We start from the raw sequence: 22,191 nt of genomic DNA, 5'->3' as shown, positions 1-22,191 counted from the left end.
ACAAGGAAGTGAAGTGAATGCAACCTGGCAGATATAATTGCAAACACAAAAGAAAGCTGCAGGATAAATCTGCCATCTACGTACAAATAGCGTGGTTTTGTTAACAGCTTCTGTTTTCTGATTTCAGTAAAAGATCACCTGCTGTATATTGGGAATTCATAAACTACTTGTTTTTATGAGAAGAGGAATAAGATAGCAGAATTGAAAAAAACCCTCTTTGAATATGGTAATATGTGATTGAATTCATATAATACATTATAAAGTAATATGCATTGGTTTTAAGCTACTGCTTAAGCTCTAAAACGTAAGGGTTTAACACGGTCATTATTACCATACTTATTTCCCACTATATTTAGCATCTATTAAAGGAAGCAAGGAGTAGCCTGAGTGTGCTTCACTGGCATTGATTATTAAGAATGCTGCAGAGAAGTCTGGGTGACAGGTTGTTGGGCTTTATTAAGTGCAAACAAAGGTGCTGCTAATTGTGACCCAAGTGGCAGATGCACCAAAATAGAATTTTAAACTGCAGAAGATTATTATATGGGAGAAGCAAGTGCAGGTACATAAAGCTTCAGAAGTACTACTGCTGGAAGACTACCATCATATTTAATTTATAGGAATGCACTTTGCGTAGCACATGAATTTTAGCTCAGATGAGGCTGCTAAAATGTAAGTCCTGTGCAATTATTAATACATAATTTAAGTGAGCTATACAGTGACTACCCTGTAAGCAACAAAAAAAGATTTAATTGAATTTGGTTCATCTGATCTTTTATCTCTGAGAGTCTTCAATACTGCAGACTTCTGGATAGGGGCTACATATCCATGGCATTATGCTGTGCATATTGGCAGCAACATCAACACAATCCACCAATAGCAATTGTAACTAGAATCTGGTCACGAAATCACATCTGAGCCAATCTTTTGCCAGCACCAAATTATTTCTTGCAGCATATTTCCTGATAATTATATTGTAGAATACCACATTGACTTGCCCTATATGTTCATTAATTGCCTTGGCTTGCTTATGAATTTTAACATAACTTCTGAAATCTGTTTTTTAATCTGCTGTTGTTACCACCCCCATACTATGCAAAGGTTATTTGCTGAAATTCAGTGGATGATAAAAGTAGCAAAGCTCCAATTATTTTGGTAGACATGCAGTCAAAATTGTAAGTAATATAAATAAAATATGTAGTGGAAGGAAAAAGGAAGGGATCCATGGAGTTTTATGTGTGGAAAATTCATTATTTAGTTTAAAACACAACATGCTTTTTCTTTAATATTCTTAGAAAATTTTTCTGTATACTGTTGGTTTGAAGATTATACTGTTACCTCTCTTTTCCACCTTGGGGTTCAGAAATCAAATCAGTTGTTTGAAATCAGAATTTGTCTGAAAATTTGCTTGTTTGGACTAGAAGATCTGAATTCAGTGCTGTCTGAATTGTGCTTTAGTTTTGTGCTTTAAGAAGTAGAATAATTAAATCCTACGTCTAAAGAAAGGCGTAAAATTGAAATATTGTTTGATGTGGACTTACAATAGTTAATAATTATTTTTTTTTTCAGCTGACTTCAGAAAATAATTTGCTTTGTAGCCCGTTTTGTGGCAGTAATTTTATGCAGACAGGCAAATAATCAGTCTAAGTAGCAATGTTATGTATCTGTTGATTCTCATGGACTTATGTATGTTCTGTAATGTAAGACTGTGAAACACAGATAACCTGACTTTTGATGTAGATACAATAGATATAATACCTGACATGAGGCAGTAACGTGCAGATGATATGTATAAACACAGAATAAGGTTGCTTTCTACTGCAGTGCACTGTTTTATGTATTCGTAATATCATTTATTGCTTTGGCAGTTTTATGTATCAGAAGCTGAAGGGGAGGCAGACCTACAGGAACAGCTAGTCAGAATTCATTTCCCAACATGAAGATACTAATTTTTGTCTAATAATACTATATACTCCTACAACTCACTCTTAACTAATTATGACAGTTTAATAACCGTTCATGCTTGGGAAGATTTACTTTTTCCTAGTACATTTGAGTTCTGAAATGTTGTGGCAATTTGTAAACCAGCAATTTGAGTTATGAATTATAGAAGAAAATTCTTCCGTTTGTACTCAGGCCTTTCATAACAACTGAATTCTTCCCTTTCTCCTTGCTATTCAAAAGTATCACAAAGTAAATTTATGATTTTCACTTCTATACTTAACGAATCATAGAATCATATGATCATTAAAGTTGGAAAAGTCCACTATGATCATCTAGTCCAACCATCAGCCCATCCCCACAATGCCCACTAACCTTGTCCATCAGTGCCACATCCACATGGTTCCTACACACCTCCAGGGACAGTGACTCCACCACATCCCTGGGCAGCCTGTGCCAGTGCCTCACCACTCTTTCTGAGAAGAAATTGTCTCCATACCTGGACGTGTTCTGGAAGAGAGTAGATGTGGCACTGAGAGACATGGTTCTCTGGTGGGGATGGGTTGACGTTTGGAGTAGATGATCTTAGTAATCTTTTTCCAACCTTTATGATTCTATGATTCTTATTCAATTCTGTAGCTATAGAAATAACAAGTAAAGCAATTTGCTGCTGGGATAATTTAGCAAGGCAGTTAAGTGTCTGCTTCCCAGCACAAAGGAGCCTTCTTCCTTCATTACTCAGTACATCCAGTGATGCTTTTTGTTTATACATCACAAACAAAATTGGCAGAGAACATGTCCTTAATAAATTGTGTCTTGTTTACTCCTTTGTGAGAAAATGAAATTTGACTAATCTTTCACGTGATGAGTTTCCATGCCAGATTAGAAGATGTGAAGATAAGCTGTCAAGTGGTACCAGTTCAGCTGTACCTTGCGGGAGCGTGTGGGGCTATGGAGCCATCAGCCCGCTGTCTTATGTGCTGCTGACAGCACTGGGAAAGAAAAAGAGTCTCTTGTGTGTGCAGCCAAGTGCTTGTGAGATCTTGCAGGGCCACAAAAGAATGCATTGACTGTGTGCTCCCCGTGCTGTGGCAGTGAGGCTGACACTTCTGTGTGAGGTGGAGCAGAATAGAATAGTTCCATTGGAAGGGACCTTCAGAGATTGAATCCAGGCACAAGTGCATGCAGCTGAGAAGATTGTTCAGAAATTTGCTGTGGGGAGAGAAGAAGGGATCGCTAAAGAACCGAAAATTTGAAATTTGAAAGGCTTAGTAATCTTTATATTTAAAAACAAACCAATAAAAAGCTGAAGTAGATTTGCAAATGATTTTTTTCCTTCCCTTTTGCTTATTGTTATTATTGTTCATGTAATTTTTAGATGATCTTTGGCAAACACAGGACCTATATTCAATTCGTTACTTTAATCATTTGGCAGCATAGCCAGTAATATTCATTGCTTATAAATTTGGGTAGTAATGAATAAAGGCTTTTCCTTAAAGGCTGTTGATGTAGTCTACCTAGACTTCAGCAAGGCCTTTGACACTGTCTCCCACAGTGTTCTCCTGCAGAAGCTGGCAGCCCGTGGCTTGGACAGGTACACTCTTGGCTGGATAAGGAACTGGCTGGAAGGCTGGGCCCAGAGAGTAGTAGCGAATGGAGCTAAACCCAGCTGGCGACCTGTCACGAATGGTTTTCCCCAGGGGTCAATGCTGGGGTCTGTCCTCTTCCAACATCTTTCTTGACAACCTGGATGAGGGCATTGAGTGCACCCTCAGTAAGTTTGTGGATGACACCAATTTGGCTGGAAGTGTGGATCTGCCTGGGGGTAGCGAGGCCCTACAGAGCGATCTGGACAGGTTGGATAGCTGGGCTGAAGGATGAGGTTCAACAAGGCCAAATGCTGGGTCCTGCACTTTGGCTGAAACAACCCCAGGCAACGCTACAGGCTTGGGGTGGAGTGGCTGGAAGACTGCGTAGAAGAAATCGACCTGGGGGTATTGATTGATGCTCGGCTGAACATGAGCCAGCAGTGTGCCTGGGTGGCCAAGAAGGCCAATGGCATCCCGGCTGGCATCAGAAATGGTATTGCCAGCAGGAACAGGAAGGTAATTATCCCCCTGTACTCAGCTCTGGTGAGGCCGCACCTCGAGTACTGTATGCAGTTCTGGGCCCCTCACTGCAAGAAAGACATTGAAGCCCTGGAGTGGGTTCAAAGAAGGGCAGCAGAGGGCACCAGCTCTGCTGGTGAGGGGTCTGGAGCACAGGCCTGATGAGGAGCGGCTGAAGGAGCTGGGATTGTTCAGTCTGGAGAAGAGGAGGCTCAGAGGAGACCTTATTGCTCTCTATAACCACCTGAAGGGAGGTTGTAGTGAGCTGGGGGTCGGCCTCTTCTCTCGTGTAACTGGTGATAGGACCAGAGGGAATGGTTTCAAGCTGCGCCAGGGGAGATTTAGGCTGGATGTTAGGAAATACTACTTCTCTGAAAGAGTGGTCAGGCACTGGAATGGGCTGCCCAGGGAGGTGGTGGAGTCACCGACCCTGGAGGTGTTCAAGGAACGTTTGGATGTTGTGTTGAGGGACGTGGTTTAGTGAGCACTACTGGTGATAGGTGGATGGTTGGACTGGATGATCCTGTGGGTCTTTTCCAACCTTGGTGATCCTATGATTCCTAGTGTGTCAGACACTGAGACGTTCATGGGTTTTTATTGGGTTTTGATGTTATTCTTAAAGAAAACTTTCAGGTATTTGGAAAATGCTTCTGAATGAACTGATTATGCTTATTGCAGTGCTGCTTAAAAGATGGGCTGTCTTGGCTATTAAATTAGATCCTAAAGTTTGTACTGTAAGCTTAGACTTGGAGGGATGAGAGGATGTCTCCAAAAGGGTGTTGATTGGAGGAAGATTTTCCAGTAGGTAAAGTAATTCAAATGTATTTAATGATTCAGATAAAACTTCTGATTTTGAAATGGCATCTTTGAAGTCTTCAAACAAAATAAATGAGATGAAATATTACCTAAGCATTTTGCATCAGACCATTCTTATGCTAACTGCAGTGACAGAGGAGAGAAGGTGGATTTCAGTTTCCATTTCCACTATTGTAGTCTCTCCTGGTAAGGATTTATTTTCTTCCACACCTGCATAGATTTGATACTGGTCTAAACTGGACGGTTTTGGTGTCCTCACCTTAGACAGCTATGGTGATGTGAATAGGAATTCTTTAAAAATATTAAGACTTAATAGGAATTCTTCATTTTTTTTTCTTTCTGTGAAGAATTTCGCACAGCTTTTCTTTTTTTTTTAGTCCCTTTTAAGAAGAATTTTGTTGAGTTATTTATTTATCTGATCTGTAGAGCAGAAAAAGGGAGCCTTGCTACTTAGATGAGCTGCTGTTTTCAGAAGCTGCAAACGGTGCATACAAAGGAAGGAAGTCTCTTTTGGCATCAAAGTCGTCCAGTTACTTTTGATATGAAAAACATAAGTTTTCTTTGATAAGAAAAACGTAAGTTAGAGCCCTCAGAATGGAATTAAAATAAATCTGAAAATGTATCTGTTTAAAGGCTGCTTTTCAAGGTTTCACTTTATAACCTGTTTTTTTAGTTGGGCTTTAGAAGTGGAGAAACAGTTTTAAAATATTAGATACCTACTAATAAAAGTGTTTTTTTTTTTTTTTAATTTTATTTTTTTTTATTACCTTCTCTTTCTTAATCAGTGAGATATCTAAATTTTTTGAAAACTAAAAGGTAAGTCTCCCAGATCAAACAAAGTCTCTCTGGCCTTTTGCAAGGTACTGTTGTAAGGAAGGAGAACTTTTCTTAGGAGTATTTCAATTGTATGGTCAAATAAACATGGAGTGCAGTTAAGATTCTCAAATTTGGTAATGGCTAGATTTCTAAAATAAAAACATACAGTATGCAGTATTGTGAAAAATCTTCATTTAAAAAAGCATTAAAAGTGCTGTGTGCATTTAAAATTTGTTTCATGTCAGTAGTACAGTACAGGGTGCATTAACAGAAAAAAAGATTATTTGTTTTAGTGAAGTCATTTTCTCTTGAAGCTATTCATAGAATCATAGTATTGTTTGAGTTGGAAGGGATCATTAAAGGCCATCTGGTCCAACCCTCCTGCACTGAACAGGGACACCTGCAGTTAGATCAGGTGCTCAGAGCCCCATCCAGCCTGACCTTCAGTGTTTCCAAGGACGAAGCATCCGCTGCCACCTTCCTGGGCAACCTGTACCAGTGTCTCACCACCCTTGATGTAGAAAACTTCTTCTTTATATCCACTCTAAATCTCGATCTCTCTTTTAGTTTGAAACCATTTCCATTGTCCTATCAGAACAGATGCTGCTAAGAGTCTGTCCCCTTCTTACAGCCCCCCCTTTTAGATAATGAAAGGCCTCTCTCAGGTGTCCCCAGAGCCTTCTCCAGGCTGAACAGCCCCAGCTCTCTCAGCCTGTCCTAGTAGGAGAGATGTTCCATCCCTTGGGTCATTTCTGTGGCCCTTCTCTGGACCATGCTTCAATAGGTCCATGTCCCTCCTGCACTGAGCACTCCCCATCTGGATGCAGTAATGCAGTACTCCAGGCGAGGTCTCACCGGTGCAGAGTAGAGGAGCAGGATCACTTTCCTTGACCTGCTGTCCACGCTTCTTTTTATTCAGTCTGTTTTGATTTAGAAGGTTTACTGTTAAAATAATTACATTATCTTACTTAAAATGTGAGTTTTATTGTGTTTAAAAATTGAAATCCCAAAGGTTTCTGTATTCCATTGTGATAACGATCTGAAGTTGACAGTTCTTGTTTTACTCCCTACAGCATATTGCTACTGGAAATGATTACTTGTAAGAACCTATAGAAAAATGATTTTGTGCCAAGATAAGCCTAGAGTAATATGATTTTTCTTTGTTTTCAGTCCAGAGGAGCTTCCTGTCCATGATGCAGCAATAGAAAAAGTAAGTTCAGTGTCTTCCAGGTTTTTTTTTTTTTTAAACTTTTAAAGATTTATGACTTATTAATATAAATTATTGTGAAATCAAGAGATGAAACATTTTAGTGATTTGTGTTCCCAAAGACACAGTTCCAAGTCCCAGAAGGAATGTGGTTGTTGAGGCCCTGTTAATGAACACACAGATCCCTTGGGGTCCCATGCAGTAGTGTAATTAATTACTCACTGCAGTGAGGCATAGGCTTTCTTCACCCATCTCTTGACCCTGTAAAGCAAATAGAGCTGTTTAACAAAACACACCCAGGTCTGCCCCAGAAGGGACCCAGCTGGCAGGCACCTGTCTGGGGTGAGATGACCTGTTTGTATCACAAGCTGTCACCAGCTGTGACCAGATGCAGTGTCCAGGTGAGGTGGCACCTGGTGCTCAGGCATCTGCTGCCTTCCCCTGATGAGTGGAGCGTGCTTTTCTCCTGTGGAAAATGGTGACAGATAACCTGGCTGTCACTGCTGCGGTATGATGAGCTCCATTGTAATGCTGAGTTGACAAGCCAGGTGTGTTCTACATCTGTGAGACATGCCAGCAGCCAGTGCTGATCATCATTCTGAAAGCCTCCTGCTATTGGAGGATGCTGGTGGACAAGTTTAGGAACTGATGTTTTAATGATGTAGAAAGCTTTTTACTACACTGGAACTGCATTTCTGCTTGTATTGGCCAAGATGAGCTCCTTTTAATACCTTTGGCCTTTTCTGTCAGGCCCTTTTTGTCTCCAAGATTATCTTTTCCATACTGATCATCTGTATGATCAGAAAACTCTTGAAATATTTAAAATTGTGAGCTTAAAGTTATCTCTTTTGGCTGCACAAATGAGTAGAGTGCATGGAAGAAAGATGGAGTGACTCATCTTAAGAAGACTCAACTCTGAATATTAAGAGCAGTGTTTCTAAATACTATTTCCTTCTCCACAGAAACTAAGGAGTCGGTACAGGGCTAGCAAGAAGTCCTTCTCATTAAAGAAGTGAACTTCTGAGTTTCTGTTTTGTGTCAGTTCATATATATTTCTGCATTTGCAGCCTGAAGTAGTTGCATTTTCTTGCCATGTTCTATTACATTTAATAACATAGCAAGACTATATATAATTTCATTTCCATCCGGTGGACACAGCAGGGTAGCGAGCCTATGAGCACAAACATTGGACAGCTTGCAGTTATTATGGTATATGTTTTTGGAGCTCTGTTTCACTGTGACTGTAGTAAACTTTACATTATTGCATGAAAATGGTGTTTCAGTTCTTTGTCCCATACTTTTTTCATGCTGTCTCAGACAAAATCTCAGCATAGAAACTGTATTTACTGAATCAGTGTTCAATTGCAAATCTGGTTTACTTTTATAATCCTACAGCAATGCTCCTGTGTTAGACTCCTGGTTATACTCCTGATGATATCCTGACCTCTGCTGGTTTGAGGTTTATCTGTCTTTCTATCAGTGGTGATTGAGACTTCACTGTTTTCAGGATACCATTCACAGAACAAAGAAAGTGTCACATTAACACTAGCAGCTTTCTGGGCAGTATCTTTTAAAGTCATGTATTTGGCAAAATTATATATGGTTTTTTTTTTACTTATCTGTGAATTTAAAAACAAAAGTTCTTAAGTCACACTTTGCAGTTTATGTAAAGCATTGTATATCCTTGTGAACTTTGAATGTTTTTTCATACATGTTTTAGTGTAAAGCTCAGGCAAGGTTTGCACAGATATCTTTTTTTGTCATGTTTTTGTGTGCAGTACTTCTGGAATGGGAATTATTTCTATGACTGCAAAGTACTTTCAATGGTTTGTTTACCATGCTGGATATTTGAGAACTTAAATGCTTCATGCTGTTATCCTTCAGTATGAACTTCATATGAATCACACAGTACATCTGAGATAAAACTAAAGGAGGAAAGATGATCCAGAATAGAAAAGTGGACAGGAAATAGACCTCAGGATGTTTGGAGTCTGTATCAGACTGTTTTTTTTTCTGAGGCTTCTGCTGAGGCGTTGCTCTGAGCCTCAGCTATAGCACACTTACTGTCTGTGAAGGTAGAGCGCTGCACACAAGGTGGAGCTTCATGCTTCTTCTTTTCAGTACTGTATTAGTTACTGACACCAGAGTGAGAGACCTTCTCTTTTGCAGTTAGGGATTCTGTTACTCCCAACGACAAAAAAGCTTCAAAGTATAAAAAAATAGTCGTAAGACTGATAAATGGATTTTTTTTTTTTTTGTGACAACTACATGGAATTTGTCTAAAAGAGCAACAGCAGCATCCCTCTACTCTGCAATGAGCTGCTTCTGATCTGTCCATGTTTCCAGTGTTGCACCTGTTTGACATGAAAGTGAACATAATTCCGACTGAAAAAAAAAGAGCAAAAAATTTTCAACAACTGAACGCAGAAATAATTGCTGTTTTGACTACAGTAGGTTCACATGAGAACTGGGATAAATTGACACAGAAGACATAAAAGCTTGAACAAACATACAATTGAAGTGAGCTTCTGGCTCAGAAGACCAGATATCTTGAAAGTAGATCAAACATACAAACAGAAAGAGTTTAGAGCAGATGGGGTTTCATTTTTCTTAGCAATTATCTGAAAAACCTGTTGAGGGCAGAGACCTTTTCTAACTTAATAGCAGTGTTATTCCAGCAGAATAAACTACTCCTGGAGAACATCTGCTTCTGAGATGTTGAAAAGATTTGTTTCTTAAGGGGGTCCTGTGTGAGGACGGGAATCAGAACCAATAATGTGAAACCTGTGAAATTTGGGAAGCAGTCATTTATCTACTGTTTCCTTCTAACCTAACTCTTAAGAAAGTTTTTGTTGTTGTTGTTGTTGTTGTCTGTTTTTTTTTTTTAATGTATACATATATACACATATATATTTAAAAAGTAGTTTAGGAATTACCAAATACAGCGTGGAACCTGAACAAGAATGTGAGCAGTAGATTGCAGCATGAAGAGTTGGATAAGTAAGGTTAAGATAGGAGTAGCACTTACTTCCAAATAGCTTATGCTTTTGTCTGATGGATTGAATTCAAAATAACTTTTCAAGAAACAGCAACAACAACCAAACCAAACCCCTTCTTTCCTGTACACCTTATGGACTGAATCACACTTGGAATGGATCTAAGCAGTCATCGAGCTGCACTTGTGTCAGTGCAAGGCTTTTGGCTCCTGAATTAAAGAATTCCTATGCTTATCTTCTTGTCAAGAAAGAATGCATGAAATCTGATGAGGAGTAAAAGCTGGAAACAGAATTATGATTAACTTGTGATAATAAGTAATAATTTTCATTTTTATTTTCCTAGCACTTCAGATACAGTTAATGGAAGTGCAAACAAGTTTCCAGAATCTTGCAGAGCTTTGAAATTAGACTTATATTCTTACATTCATTAATCATTATCTGTAGGAAACAGAAGATCTTCATTGTCTTTATCAAGACCTGAATTTGAAGTGGGAAGTAGAGGGACTGGCCTTTATGAAAAATCTGAATATTTGCTTATGTTCATGTTTGAAGAGAAAGAAGTGGACACAGATAAGCTTTCTGCTTTAGCTTTTTCAGTGTTGATCCTCAGCTGCAAAGCATTATGACAACAAAAACACAAAGCCCAAACACTCCTCCTCCCTCTTCTAGGATAATCAGAGATACAAGACCTACTTTACAACATGTAAAACATGGCTGTAAAAGTGCCACTTTGTGAGTCTTCTTATCATCAGAACCAACTAAGTGTGCATTTGTGACTGAAAAGCTGAAGTGCCAGGAATTTAGGGACACAAATGGATAACTGCAAGTGCTTGCTTGGTTCCCATATTCAAGAAGTTGATGGCAAGTGTAGCTATCTTTAGGATTATGGCACTGTCCTGTGTTTTTAAAGCCATGTGGAACATAGAAGTGTGAAAATAACATTTATTATGTTACTCTACTTCAACTGCTTATTTTTTATATAGTATTTTTTTGATTTCTTATTTTATCCCCTTGTTTCTGAAATATTCTTGTCAGTAATCTCTCCAACAATGAATTATAGCAAAACTTTATCACTTTTCAAGACCAGAAATAGTCCCATTTTTGCTGGCATGCTTTTTCTTGCACTCATACGTATCCTTTATTTAAAGCTTATGAGTGTTATTGAGATCAACGTATACTGGTTTGCTGCATCATCTGAAGTATACTCTTTTGTTTCTATCAGGGTGTGTACTGCGTTTTTAATTTGTACCTTTTACAAAGGGTTGGTTTGTATGGCTGCTGGAAAGCAGTAGCTAATTGTGTCTTGGGTCTTGGGTAAATCTGGTTAAGGACAGCCATCATTGCAGAGTCAGTGAACTTAAACCGTTTGCAGCAGAAATTATTTGCCTGAAAAATCACTCAATGTAAAAACAAATCAAAATGATTTTCTATTTGCAAAAAAATATGTGTAGAGAAGAAACTTCTATGAATGTTGCATCTAATGTTTTTCTTGATATTTTTAGAAATACATTAAATTAATAATTTAATATGTGTTCATTTTGAGAAGATTGACATACTGTGATTTATTTTCAGCAAAAACACCTGGAAATTGAAAGGACCACAAAATGGCTGAAGATGCTGAAAAGCTGGGAAAAATATAAGAATAGTGAAAAGGTAAAGTTAAGCATCCTTTTTTGTTAGTTATCACTTTCAAATGAATGTGTAACCTTAAATTAGGTTGTCTTATTTTTGATCAGAAAAAATACACGTGGAAAGAAGACTGGTTTTTTTCTTCCAAAAAGCTGTAATACATTAAACAAACAAATGAAGAAACATCCAACAAAACAAAACAATCCCCCTCCCAAAACAGGAAAAAAAAAAAAAGAAATCAACAATGGGCAAATGCAGGGAGTTTTCACTGGAACAGGTTGCCCATCCCTGTTGTGGATGCCCCATCCCTGCAGGCATTCAAGGCCAGGCTGGATGTGGCTCTGGGCAGCCTGGTCTGCTGGTTGGTGACCCTGCACATAGCAGGGGGGTTGAAACCAGATGTTCATTGTGTTTGTTTTCAGCCCGGGCCATTCTATGATTCCATGATTCTATGAAGGACAGTACTCTTTATTCATAGTAATAATTGTGTGTTACATTGTGTTGTGTGCTGTGAGTTTGGATCACTTAGCAAATTGTGTTCATGTGACTGCAGAGTAATTTTAGGAGCAGATAAAGTGTTCGACCTGCTTGCCTTCTGTTGCACGTAGCTGATGTTACAGAAAATTGTGTTTGGTTACATTTTTAGAGTGAGAAAGAGGGAAGACAGGAAAATCTTTGTAAGCTTCAAAATTGGGAGCATATTGAAATGGGAGTAGTTGAGATCTGCAAGAATCATCAGTTCCCTTTCAGAGATTATGATTTTTACCTCTGGGGTGATTTTTTTATTCATTTATTTGCTGGATATTGTTGTAATTAATATTTAAATTTAAAGTTATTCTTTTGAGATACTTACTAAGTTCTGAGGATTTTTTTATTATTAATCTTCTATGGTTTCTGTTTTTTTTTAATGTTTTTGCAACCCAAGTTTACTGATGAACAGCCTAGGATGGCTTGCAGTCACTGTTCCGTGAAAACTGCCTTGAATAACTCTCCAAGGAAACTGATTAGTCATAACATGGGGCATATAGTTTGATGTTTAAATTATCATGCTTGCCAGCAAAGATATCTTTAGAATATTACAAAATGCATGGTTTCTTTGCTGAAAAAAGAGTTTCATTGAGTAAGTTTTCAAGTAAAAAGTACAGGAAGCTGTTCTATGCCTTGGGATAAGTTTTGTTTTTTTTTTTTTCCATATATAATATGTAACCCCCTTCGTAGTCTTTAAGAGAAGCCATTTTTTGATGGTATGAATGGGATCTGCTTCTTAATAGAATACCTTCTGGCGTGATGGGCTTTTGCCTTGAGATCAATATGGAAGAGCTGCTCAGAGATAAATCCCTGAAGTATGTTTGCAGCTTCATAACCGTGCCCAACAGTGCTACATCATTTCTTGATTTAAAGAAATAAATAGGTAAAAGGAGTAAAATGATTTTCTATGTGAAGTTACAGGTGATTTTTTAAGTAAACAAATTACCTGTTAAAGCTCTTGGCACTGCTTTGGAGATTTTTAGTTACAGAATTATTTTGAACCTACTTGGACAATGAGTAATGGTCTGGGGGTAACAGAAGTCGAGCAATGTTAGGCAGGCCATTAAGCATCAAGTGTTTTTACTCACTTTGAAAGGTAAGTGGGGTTTGTGCGTAGTTTCTTTGCTGTAAACATAGTCTTTGTCATCTCAGATCTGTTAAAACTTACATCTTGTTGAGGAAATTCTGTCCATGCATTCTGGTGATGCTGGTCTGCCTGTCTTTTGCTGAGGACAGAGGACAACTATTGCACGCCCCAGGTCACTGCTTGGATGAATGTCCTACAGAGTTAGTTTGCTCCCTTACACCCCGTTGTTTCACTAAGTTATTCTTTGCAAAATGGAAAAACTTCAATTGGAGAGGTTGAGATGAGGATATTTGTTAGAATGATATGCAGAGAAATAGGAGATACTGCAGTTGAAACAGGAAGGAATTTACTTGTCCCCTACTCATGATGTATGCTATCCTGCCTTTGTTTTCAAGGCTGCTAAGTGCCTTTCTTTACTTTTCTTTAACATACCAAAAGCAGTTATTGCTGTCTTTCAGAGTATCACTTTTTAAATCTAAATCATAAGAAGGTAACTTTTTCCCAAAGCTTTTCTCATTTTTTCTGTTCATAGCAGATCTGGCTTTGTTTCTTTATTGAGGTGATTGACTGATCTGAAGATATGTTCACAAATTAAAGGGATGCTCAAAAAAAGCTGTAGAACAGCAATCTAGTTTGCAGTATGTCAAATACCACCCTTCAGGGAACACAACAGCTCTGTGTTGTCTAAGCAGCACTGGTCTTCCTCTTCAGCTGCCAGTGACATCAGTCTGTTGTCCATTGATTTAACTGAATGATCCTCTTCACCAGGCTTGTGGAAGGTAAAGCAGATCAGCTGAGCAGAAAGAGCTTCAGTTCATGTAACAAATTATAGACTGAACTATAAATAGTGTCAGGAATAATTCAGTATGTTCATAAAAAAAACTTTGCTTCAGGCTAGGAATTTTCACTGGTCGTTGGACCCTGATGGAGCACAAGGATGTTTTTGTTATTTTCTTGCATTAGAACATAAACAGAATAGAATCAAAACCCTCCTCCCAGCCAGCATGCAGTGGAAAATCAGACATTATTTGCTGCTCCTGTGTATGGAAAGTGATTTTCTTTTGATTGTATAAATTTTCAAACGAAGACAGTTTTTACTTTAATATGTTGGAAGAATACACCAATTTCCAACCCTATTTTTTGAAGAGCAGAAGCAGTAAGTTGTAAGTTGCAAAAACAGTTCCTGACTCTTGCTTTGTCTTCACTTGATTGGATAAAAAATGCACCAGAGGAGCAAATTACTAAAAAAAAAAAAAAAGAAATCAACAAACCAAACAGCCTGCCATTAAAGGATTCACTTCACCTGGCATTCCCATGGTTTCTGTGCAGTCAGGCTGCTTCTGAAATCACAGCTGTTTGGAAACAGCACTGAATGAAACATTGCTGCAGTGACGAAAACTACAGTAATAATTTTGTAGAGTTACAGATTATAACTGTAATGCTGGCTTGGTTTTGGAAAATGACATACTTGAGAAATGGAGAGACAGAGAAAATAATGGTCTCAAGGATGGAGTGGGTATTACAAAGTATTGGACTTCAGAAAGCCCTTTTGTAATGAGCCTATGATAGTTTGGGCTTGAAGCAACCTGTTCATACCATAAATATACTATAAATGAATCTGCTATTGATTACATTATCCAAAGCTGTCATACACCTAACTGCAAAGTACAGTTTTCTTTTAATTCTCTTTTGCAGAGCTGCCTGGAGGCTGCTGCCTTAATTCTTTCCTTCTTAACTTTGCAAGGAGAATTAATGAGAAGATATTCGCACACTGATGTGTTTGTATGTGTGTATGAGATGCTTCAATTTACATCTTCCCTTAATCTTTATTGCAGAAGAAGATCTCAGGAGAAGTGGGAACTCTGGGGACTTCATCTTGCTTTCCCATTAGAACTTCTGTGCTTTAAAGTTTCACAACAAAAAAGTAGGGGGAGGGCAGCCTTTGACCACAAGGAACTGGAGAAAGACTGAACCAGAAAAATGTCAGTCTCTTCCATCTTTGAGCAATGAATTATATGTAATGAAAGAAGACGTACTGGAAGTAAGCACGCTCATCTTCATAACTGTGTAAGCTCCTTGCTTCCTATGTGATTATTTAGGTATCTTTTCAGTGAAGTGATCATAATTCTTACAGACACCAGTCTCTGAAATGCAGACCTGTCCTTGTGTCTTTGTTTTGACAAATATCAATCACACAAAGCTTTCATCTCCCTATCAGTCATTTCTTATGCAGGAACTGTCAGAGAGTAGCAGAGTTTGTCTTTCATTGTGGTGTTTCTCTAGCTTATGCTTTTATTTTCTATTTGTATTCTACTGCTTGATAGCCCAGGGTACTATCAACCACCATGGATATTGAATCTTTCCTGCTTAGTATGATCATAACTTTCATGAAAGATTAAATAAAACTGTTACATTCCCATTTGAGTATTTCCACTAAAGTATTTCTGTCTCTTGCCGTCTACCTTCATCTAGCTGTGACTGAAGTCACTTAAATTGAGAGAAAAAGGAAGAATTGAAACAATCAGGGTAGCTGGCAATTTCCAGCTGTTCTGGCATTCACACAGAATGTAATAATCAAGTCTCCACTTAGTTTGGAGTCTGAACACAGAGCCTTAATGAAGAACCCTCTTCGCATTCCTCAGATTTTTTTGAATGAGATTTAGCAGCTCTTGAATTTGCACTTTTTCTTCCTTTTATGCAATCCACGGAAGTTGAAGAACCTCTAAAGGCAGCAGCCTTTATAAATATATTTTCTTTTCATTATAAATATACTTTCTTGTGGGCCTTCAGATTTTAATTTTGATGCTTCTCATCACTGATTCTTTTTGAGGTGGCAGAGTCCCTCTGTGTCATGTGCAGCTCTTCCTAGCATAACTGAAGAAGTTTTATTTTCAGGAAAGCCAGTTTTCTATCTGGCATAAACTAGACCGCCAAGTCTTGCTCTTAAACGTGTTCTGTGTGGTGCTGGCCTTGTTTCTTGGCCAAGTACCAACTGGACTATCAGTTTTAAAGTCTGGGACATAGGAATAAGGGGGCAGTTTTAGATTTTCTGGGTTTTTCTTCTTCTTTTTTTTTTTTTTTTTTTGTGCATAGAGGCCATATTGAACATTGCATGATAACATCTTCGTTATTTGAGATGATGGCTAAGATTTATTTGGGTTATTCCAAGTCTAGTAGTCATTTTTTTTTATCATTTCTCTTTTCCTTATAAACTTTTTAAAATTTATTCTATATGTTCTCTAGTTTCACGGAGAGAAAGTGCAATATGAAGCTCCTTTGGAATCAGAGTGATGGATCCTCACTGTGTGTGCATGTGTGTCCTATCTACCAGAATCAGCAACATTAGTGATAAATCTAAGAGTTTATAATGGATGTCTTTAGCTGAATATTAGCTTAAATGCGACAAAGAATTTGAACCTACATTTTTAAGTTGTGTTCACATAGTTCTGTCTACTGAGGATATCTATGTTTTCCTCAGTGTCCTCTAATGATGGAAGCATTCCAGACTGCACAGCAGCACTCTCTGAATGATGCTTGTTTTCACTGAATGCTTATCTGAATTATAAGATAATATGCTTGTGTTTTGTTTTGAGCTTCTATCTTAAGAAAGCCTTATTTTTAATGAATTTGTTGAAGACTATTTGCTTTTTATTCTACTTCTAGGGAGATGAAATAAAGTGCCCTGCTGAATTTTCTACTACTTACTTTAATTAATAATTTAGAGAGAACAGAGACTTGATTAGGGTTCTGCAAGTATATATACTTAGCCTGCAGTTCTTAACGTAAGATAAACTTACATAGAAATAAAAGACAGCAGAGGGCAGTAGTATGGTACTTATGGTACAGATGTTCAGCTGGCTAATAATCAGTTTGTTCACTTGTACGTTCATTAACTGTTTGATGACTGAATGATGATGAGATACGAGTTTTGCTTTGATGCTTGTGTTTCTCCCCCTCCAGCCCTGAGACGCAGTGCAGCCATGTGGTTTGCTGTTACATAAAAAACTTATTCATGCTTGTTTGTAGGTTGTTTGTGTAATGGAGCCTGTGCCATGAAAGAGTGAAAGAGTCTCATCTCTCATATCTGATCTATGAAAGAGTCTCATATCTCATTTCTTATCTGACAGACAGTGAAAGTCCTTAGTGTTGTGCTCTGTTGAGTCTGTAGGCAGGCTCTTCTAATGTTCTGGAATAACTGGGAGCTTGAACAGTGGATTTGGCTGGATACAGATGTGAAATGGTTTGCAAAAAACTCTGAATGTTCTTTAGATTTGTTCTGCCAGTGTGATGATTCTGATTCCAGCAGTTGAAAATGTTTCCTTCTTTTCTGATTCTTCTCAAAACCACAGTGGGCTTACCAAGCTGCTGGAGTCTTAGTGCTTTCCACCCTTTTCAAAGTTAGTAAAAACAGCTCATTTTTCAGTCTTTTCTTTTAAAAGCCCTTCCACCATTCTCTATCTCAGTTTTCTCTTGCTGCTTTGAGAACTTTTTTAGTGTCTGGTTGGTTCAGCCTGAGAAATGCAGAAGATGGGAAAACTGGAAAGTCATCTGCAAAACTTGTTCTCCTTCAGCTTTGTTTCATGAAGTAATGCCCATAGCTTGGGTTGTCTGCATTTCTTTTAACTATTTCAGGAAGAAACTAATGTCACAAAGGTCTGTTTCTGGCCTTTAATGTCTACTTAGCCTTTTCCCAAAATATTCTTTTTAGTACAAAACACTTCTTGAGAATTTCTTTTTCAGCCTATTCTGTTTGCTAAGCAACCTGACAGTTGTTGGAGACATTTGGTAATGAGTCACAAAATGATAGTGGTCTGGCAAAAAGCCTTGTTATCAAGATACACTACTGTAGTGTGGGCCTGAGGAATACAGCTAAATGTCACTGGGGGCTTGTAACACTCCAGGTTAGCAGATAAGGTTGGCAAATTTAGCTCATTCTGGTTTCCAAAAGACAGGCTAATCTTTTTGCAGAATGACACCACTGCAGTTGGTGCTGCTTGGCTTCTAGAAGACTGAATCATCCTTTCTCTCAAGCATTTACCCTTGTGTTTGGGTTGATGTACACTGAAATCCTCAGTGTGAGCTGAAATCTGAATGTACATCTGTAGAAGAGTGTTTTGTAGCACTTTGGCTTATTCTTCATCCTTGTAGGAAAAAGCAGGAGTGATGTTGTTATGCTCCTGACAGACATGCTGCTACTTAATCAATTTTAATAGCATTAAAGCACCGAAGTTTCCTTAACAGAGCCACATCTCTGATGTTTTCTGTGTGGATGGCCTCCAGGATCTACCTGATAGTATCCCGTACAATTGAATGAGAAACAGAAAAAAAAAGACTTGTAACCCTACCAGGTTGTGTTTCCTTTAGATGACCATCAAAGAACTTGTGTAAGAGTGAGGCATTCTTAGTCCCGACATGGATTTTATCTGGCCTTAGAGATACCTTTGTTTTTTGAATTCTCTGATTTTCCTTTGCTCAGCCATGTTTTCAGGAAGATAACCTTTTCTTTGTGTGTGGCTAAAAAAAGAGTGAGTAAGGTTTCATTGTCTGAGGCTTGCTTACCTTGGGTCTCTCCCAGCTGCATAAAGCCAAGATTGAAGACAACAAGCCTGTCCTTCTCTGTTTAGAAATCTTCGTGCTCCTAAATGCTGCAGCAAAAAGAAATGCAAATTGGAATAGAAGCTGGGAAGACAGTTGTCAGTGCTCCTGATTTTTCAAATGAACCCAGTGAGAACCAAACCACTGAATCAAAATGGAAGAGCAGTGACATGTCAGAGGCAAGACTGACATGAGATAGTTTATATAACTACTCTAGCTTTCAACAGGTACTGATTTGTCCCCTTCTGACCCATTTCTAATACAAGCTGTGTGTCAGTATAGACTGTGTCAGGAACAAGGAATTTGATGTTCAGTTTCACAGCCAAGAATTCTATGTGGTATTGTAAAGTCATTCTGTAGTCTTAGAAACTCTGGCTGGAATATCTTTTGTGTGTTGTTTTTGTGCAAATACTTTTTCCTAAATGCATATTGAAACATTTGCTTATTAATTTAGAAATATGGTCTGAAGTCTTTAATTTGTGGCATTTCCTGTGTTTGCAGTGAGCTCGTGCTTGTGGTACACATACATACATTGCAGCTTTACAAGAAATCAGCAATGCATTTTTGCATTGCTAGTTTTTAGAGCTTTGCAGTACTGCTGGTGCCTTTCACCATTCCCATTTATACATTATAATTATAGTGAGTTATTTGTGGCTTGTCCTGAAACCTTGTGTTGCTAAGAATCTGTTTTTCTATGTGTGTTATCAAATCTAGAGTTCTCTTTGCAGTACTTCTGGAACAAATGCTTCATAGCAAAGGCAATACAGTTGTGATAGGACTTTCTACATACTGAAATCTTGATTGCCTGTGTGTCCGTTTTGTTCTCTGTTCCTTTGCTGATTCCATCAATGCAGGCATCGCTGGACTCTTTACTCGAGTGATTGAGATGGTTTGTCCCCAGCCAGTTGTCCCTTTGCCAGGATAAATGACAAAATTGCCTTTTTGTTTTTAGCATATTTCATGTCACCATTTCTTTTATTCAGAACTTTGTGAATTGTGATGCATTTATGCTTTCTTTTCTTTTTACAGTTTCACAGGAGAATTTATAAAGGAATCCCATTGCAGTTCAGAGGGCAAGTTTGGTCTTTACTACTTGATGTCCCTAAAATGAAAGAAGAAATGAAAGACTTGTACAGCGTGAGTTGTTAGAATTTCCACTTAATCTTTTATTTTTTTTTAAATCTTAGTATTACAAATTACCTTGAACTTCAATGTTCCTTTTTTTTTTTCTTTCTTTTCTTTTTTTTATTCCATGTATTGTAAAGCAGTTTACTAGCTTATCTGTTGGTTTTGGTATTGATGTAATTAATTTGATCTTTTCCCATTCCCAAATCTTTGTTAAAGCCCCCTTAAAAGCAAAGTGAAACAATATAAGACAAATCTCTTCTCCTCTGAAACAACAACTCTTCCTTGAGAAATTTCTATTAAGGAGGTGCCACATCAGCTGAATATAAGTAAGAAGAGTCTGCAGCGTTCTCGAGGGGGGTGAGGAGTTGTTGCCTTCTCCATCTTGTTAAAGCTAAGAGGGCCTCTGGGAGAGCAAGTTGGCAAACGTTATTCCATGTTATCTCTGAGTTGAGGCATAGATATCTGTTACAAAGTACTGTCATTTAGTTTGTTGTATTCTCAGAGGTGTAACTAATACTGAGGTGTTACCTACCGAAAGCTACAGGCAAAAATTGACCACTTAAGCCTAATCCTACTTAGAGTGTAAAGAAAAAGGTATGTGTTGCACCCCAGCCCCCACCTGCATGTTGGGTAGCAGTTAAAGCCACCTTTGAATTATTCTGGTCATGTTCCTCTAAACTTTTTTTCTCTAACTCTGCTTTTTCTGTGGATGTGCTGTTTGCCATCTGAACTCAACTTCACATCCCAAACTGTAGACTGAGGTTTGTATGCAGGCCAGAAATTTAGGCAGAAGGGGAACTGAATCTTGTCACATTAGTCTTTTCCTCTCAATCTTTCTGCTCTAGGAGATTATAGGAAGACAGTATAGCTACCAGAAAGGTAAGATAACATTGTAGAGTATTTAATTTTTTCTCCACTGGAACTGAAATGTTCACTGCCTTTTAAGAAAAAATTGAAAAAATTTCAAGGAAATGCATTGCTAGGTTTGATTTTTATGGCACTCTTCAGGAGCTGACACTTTGGGTCTGAGCAGGCATGGCATCTTGTAAGGTCATGAAAGAAGATCGATGTTGGCATTGATGTTATCTAAATTTTGGTCTCTGTGATCTTCTTCTTGAATTATTTATCATTCCTTAGTCTGACAGGCTGCTCTTTCTGACTATTAGATTTTGTTTAACTTCATAAGGGAGACTAGAGGCAGATCCAGAAAGAATAGAATGGAATTCATGTTGAGTAATGTAGTTGTGGGAAAGAATACTGAGTATAACTAAAAGCATTTAAAAATGTTAATTCATATTAAGAGATTATCGATGCCATTTAGTGCAGAACAAAAAAGTGTCTTTGTAGTTCAAATATGGTAGTAGTAAGAGTTCCTTCCATCATAATCCTAGCTTGTTTATTTGCAATAAGCTCATTTAACCGCTCTCCTCTTTTCCCATTTCCTGAAGTGATATTAATACTCAATAATTCTCATTTACAAATTGCACACATGAAAGTTAGAAGGAAGATGCATGGTTTTGAGGAAGGTGAAACAGCTTCTTACAGTCCTTGGTACAGGGAAGTTACCAGTTCTTAATCTTTTAACATTTCTGATTCCAAGACTCTAAGTGCCCATCTAGAGGCTCTCATCATGACTAGGACTCAGGGTACTTCTTTTCCTGTAGTTCCAGTAAATCATGGGCTCTGGGTCCTTATCCTAGGCTCTGGGTCCTCATACCATTTTAAAACTTTCTGATCCCTTCTTTTCTGTCTGGAGGACAAATCACTCTGGATGCTTGTACTTTAAACCTTTTGTTTTCTTGCAACCAGAAGCTGTAGAATTCTACCTTATGAATACCCATGATATTCTATAAAAACGCCTTTTCCAACTTAATGTTTTGAAAATACCATAAATACAGATAGAAGTGTCTCACATACTTGACTTTTAGGGACAGAAGCAAGAATGAATGAGTGAATGTCAAGAAAAAAATTACTTTAGGTGTGAAAAGTAAGAAAGCAGTCCAACCTTTGCAGGCCTCCTGAAGTTTTCATTTGCAAAATTTGACTTAATTGTTAAACATCAAAGCAAGCAGAGCTATGCTACCATTAAATTGGTTAAAACATGAGGTCAGAGGAAATGGCTAAGGAAATGTCCAGAAACGTTCATTATCTATATTTAAATAGTAACTGGCAATGATGTAACTTTTTCTTCTGCTTATAGAAAAAGACAACAAAAGCATGAAAACCACCCTCAGTCATTTCTGGGAAGTCCAGTTGCTTTTCCTGAGCAGTGAAATTCTCTTGCTGTCTTTCTCATTGCACTTACATGAGAAATGGCAATTAGAAATTTGAAATGCTGAAACA

The 22,191-nt window shown here is 38.0% G+C and overlaps 1 protein-coding gene across 10 annotated transcripts in view; it reads left to right on the top strand.

The window, feature by feature from the left end:
* The window catches only part of USP6NL (USP6 N-terminal like), a 136,205-nt gene that overhangs the window by 73,254 nt on the left and 40,760 nt on the right, over positions 1 to 22,191 (top strand). For all 10 annotated transcript variants that reach the window (XR_016463828.1, XR_016463829.1, XM_090134623.1 and 7 more), the window contains 3 exons: positions 6,849 to 6,888; positions 11,454 to 11,534; positions 19,750 to 19,857. Coding sequence is in view for 8 of the 10 variants with exons in the window: in XM_090134623.1 (XP_089990749.1) it covers positions 6,849 to 6,888; positions 11,454 to 11,534; positions 19,750 to 19,857 (229 nt within the window). In the remaining 2 variants the exon portion in view is untranslated. The remainder of the gene's footprint in view (positions 1 to 6,848; positions 6,889 to 11,453; positions 11,535 to 19,749; positions 19,858 to 22,191) is intronic.

This window comes from Phasianus colchicus, chromosome 1, assembly GCF_987193195.1.
Source record: "Phasianus colchicus chromosome 1, bPhaCol1.hap1.1, whole genome shotgun sequence".
NCBI classification, from domain to species: Eukaryota; Metazoa; Chordata; class Aves; order Galliformes; family Phasianidae; genus Phasianus; species Phasianus colchicus.
This window is presented reverse-complemented; position numbering and strand designations above follow the sequence as displayed.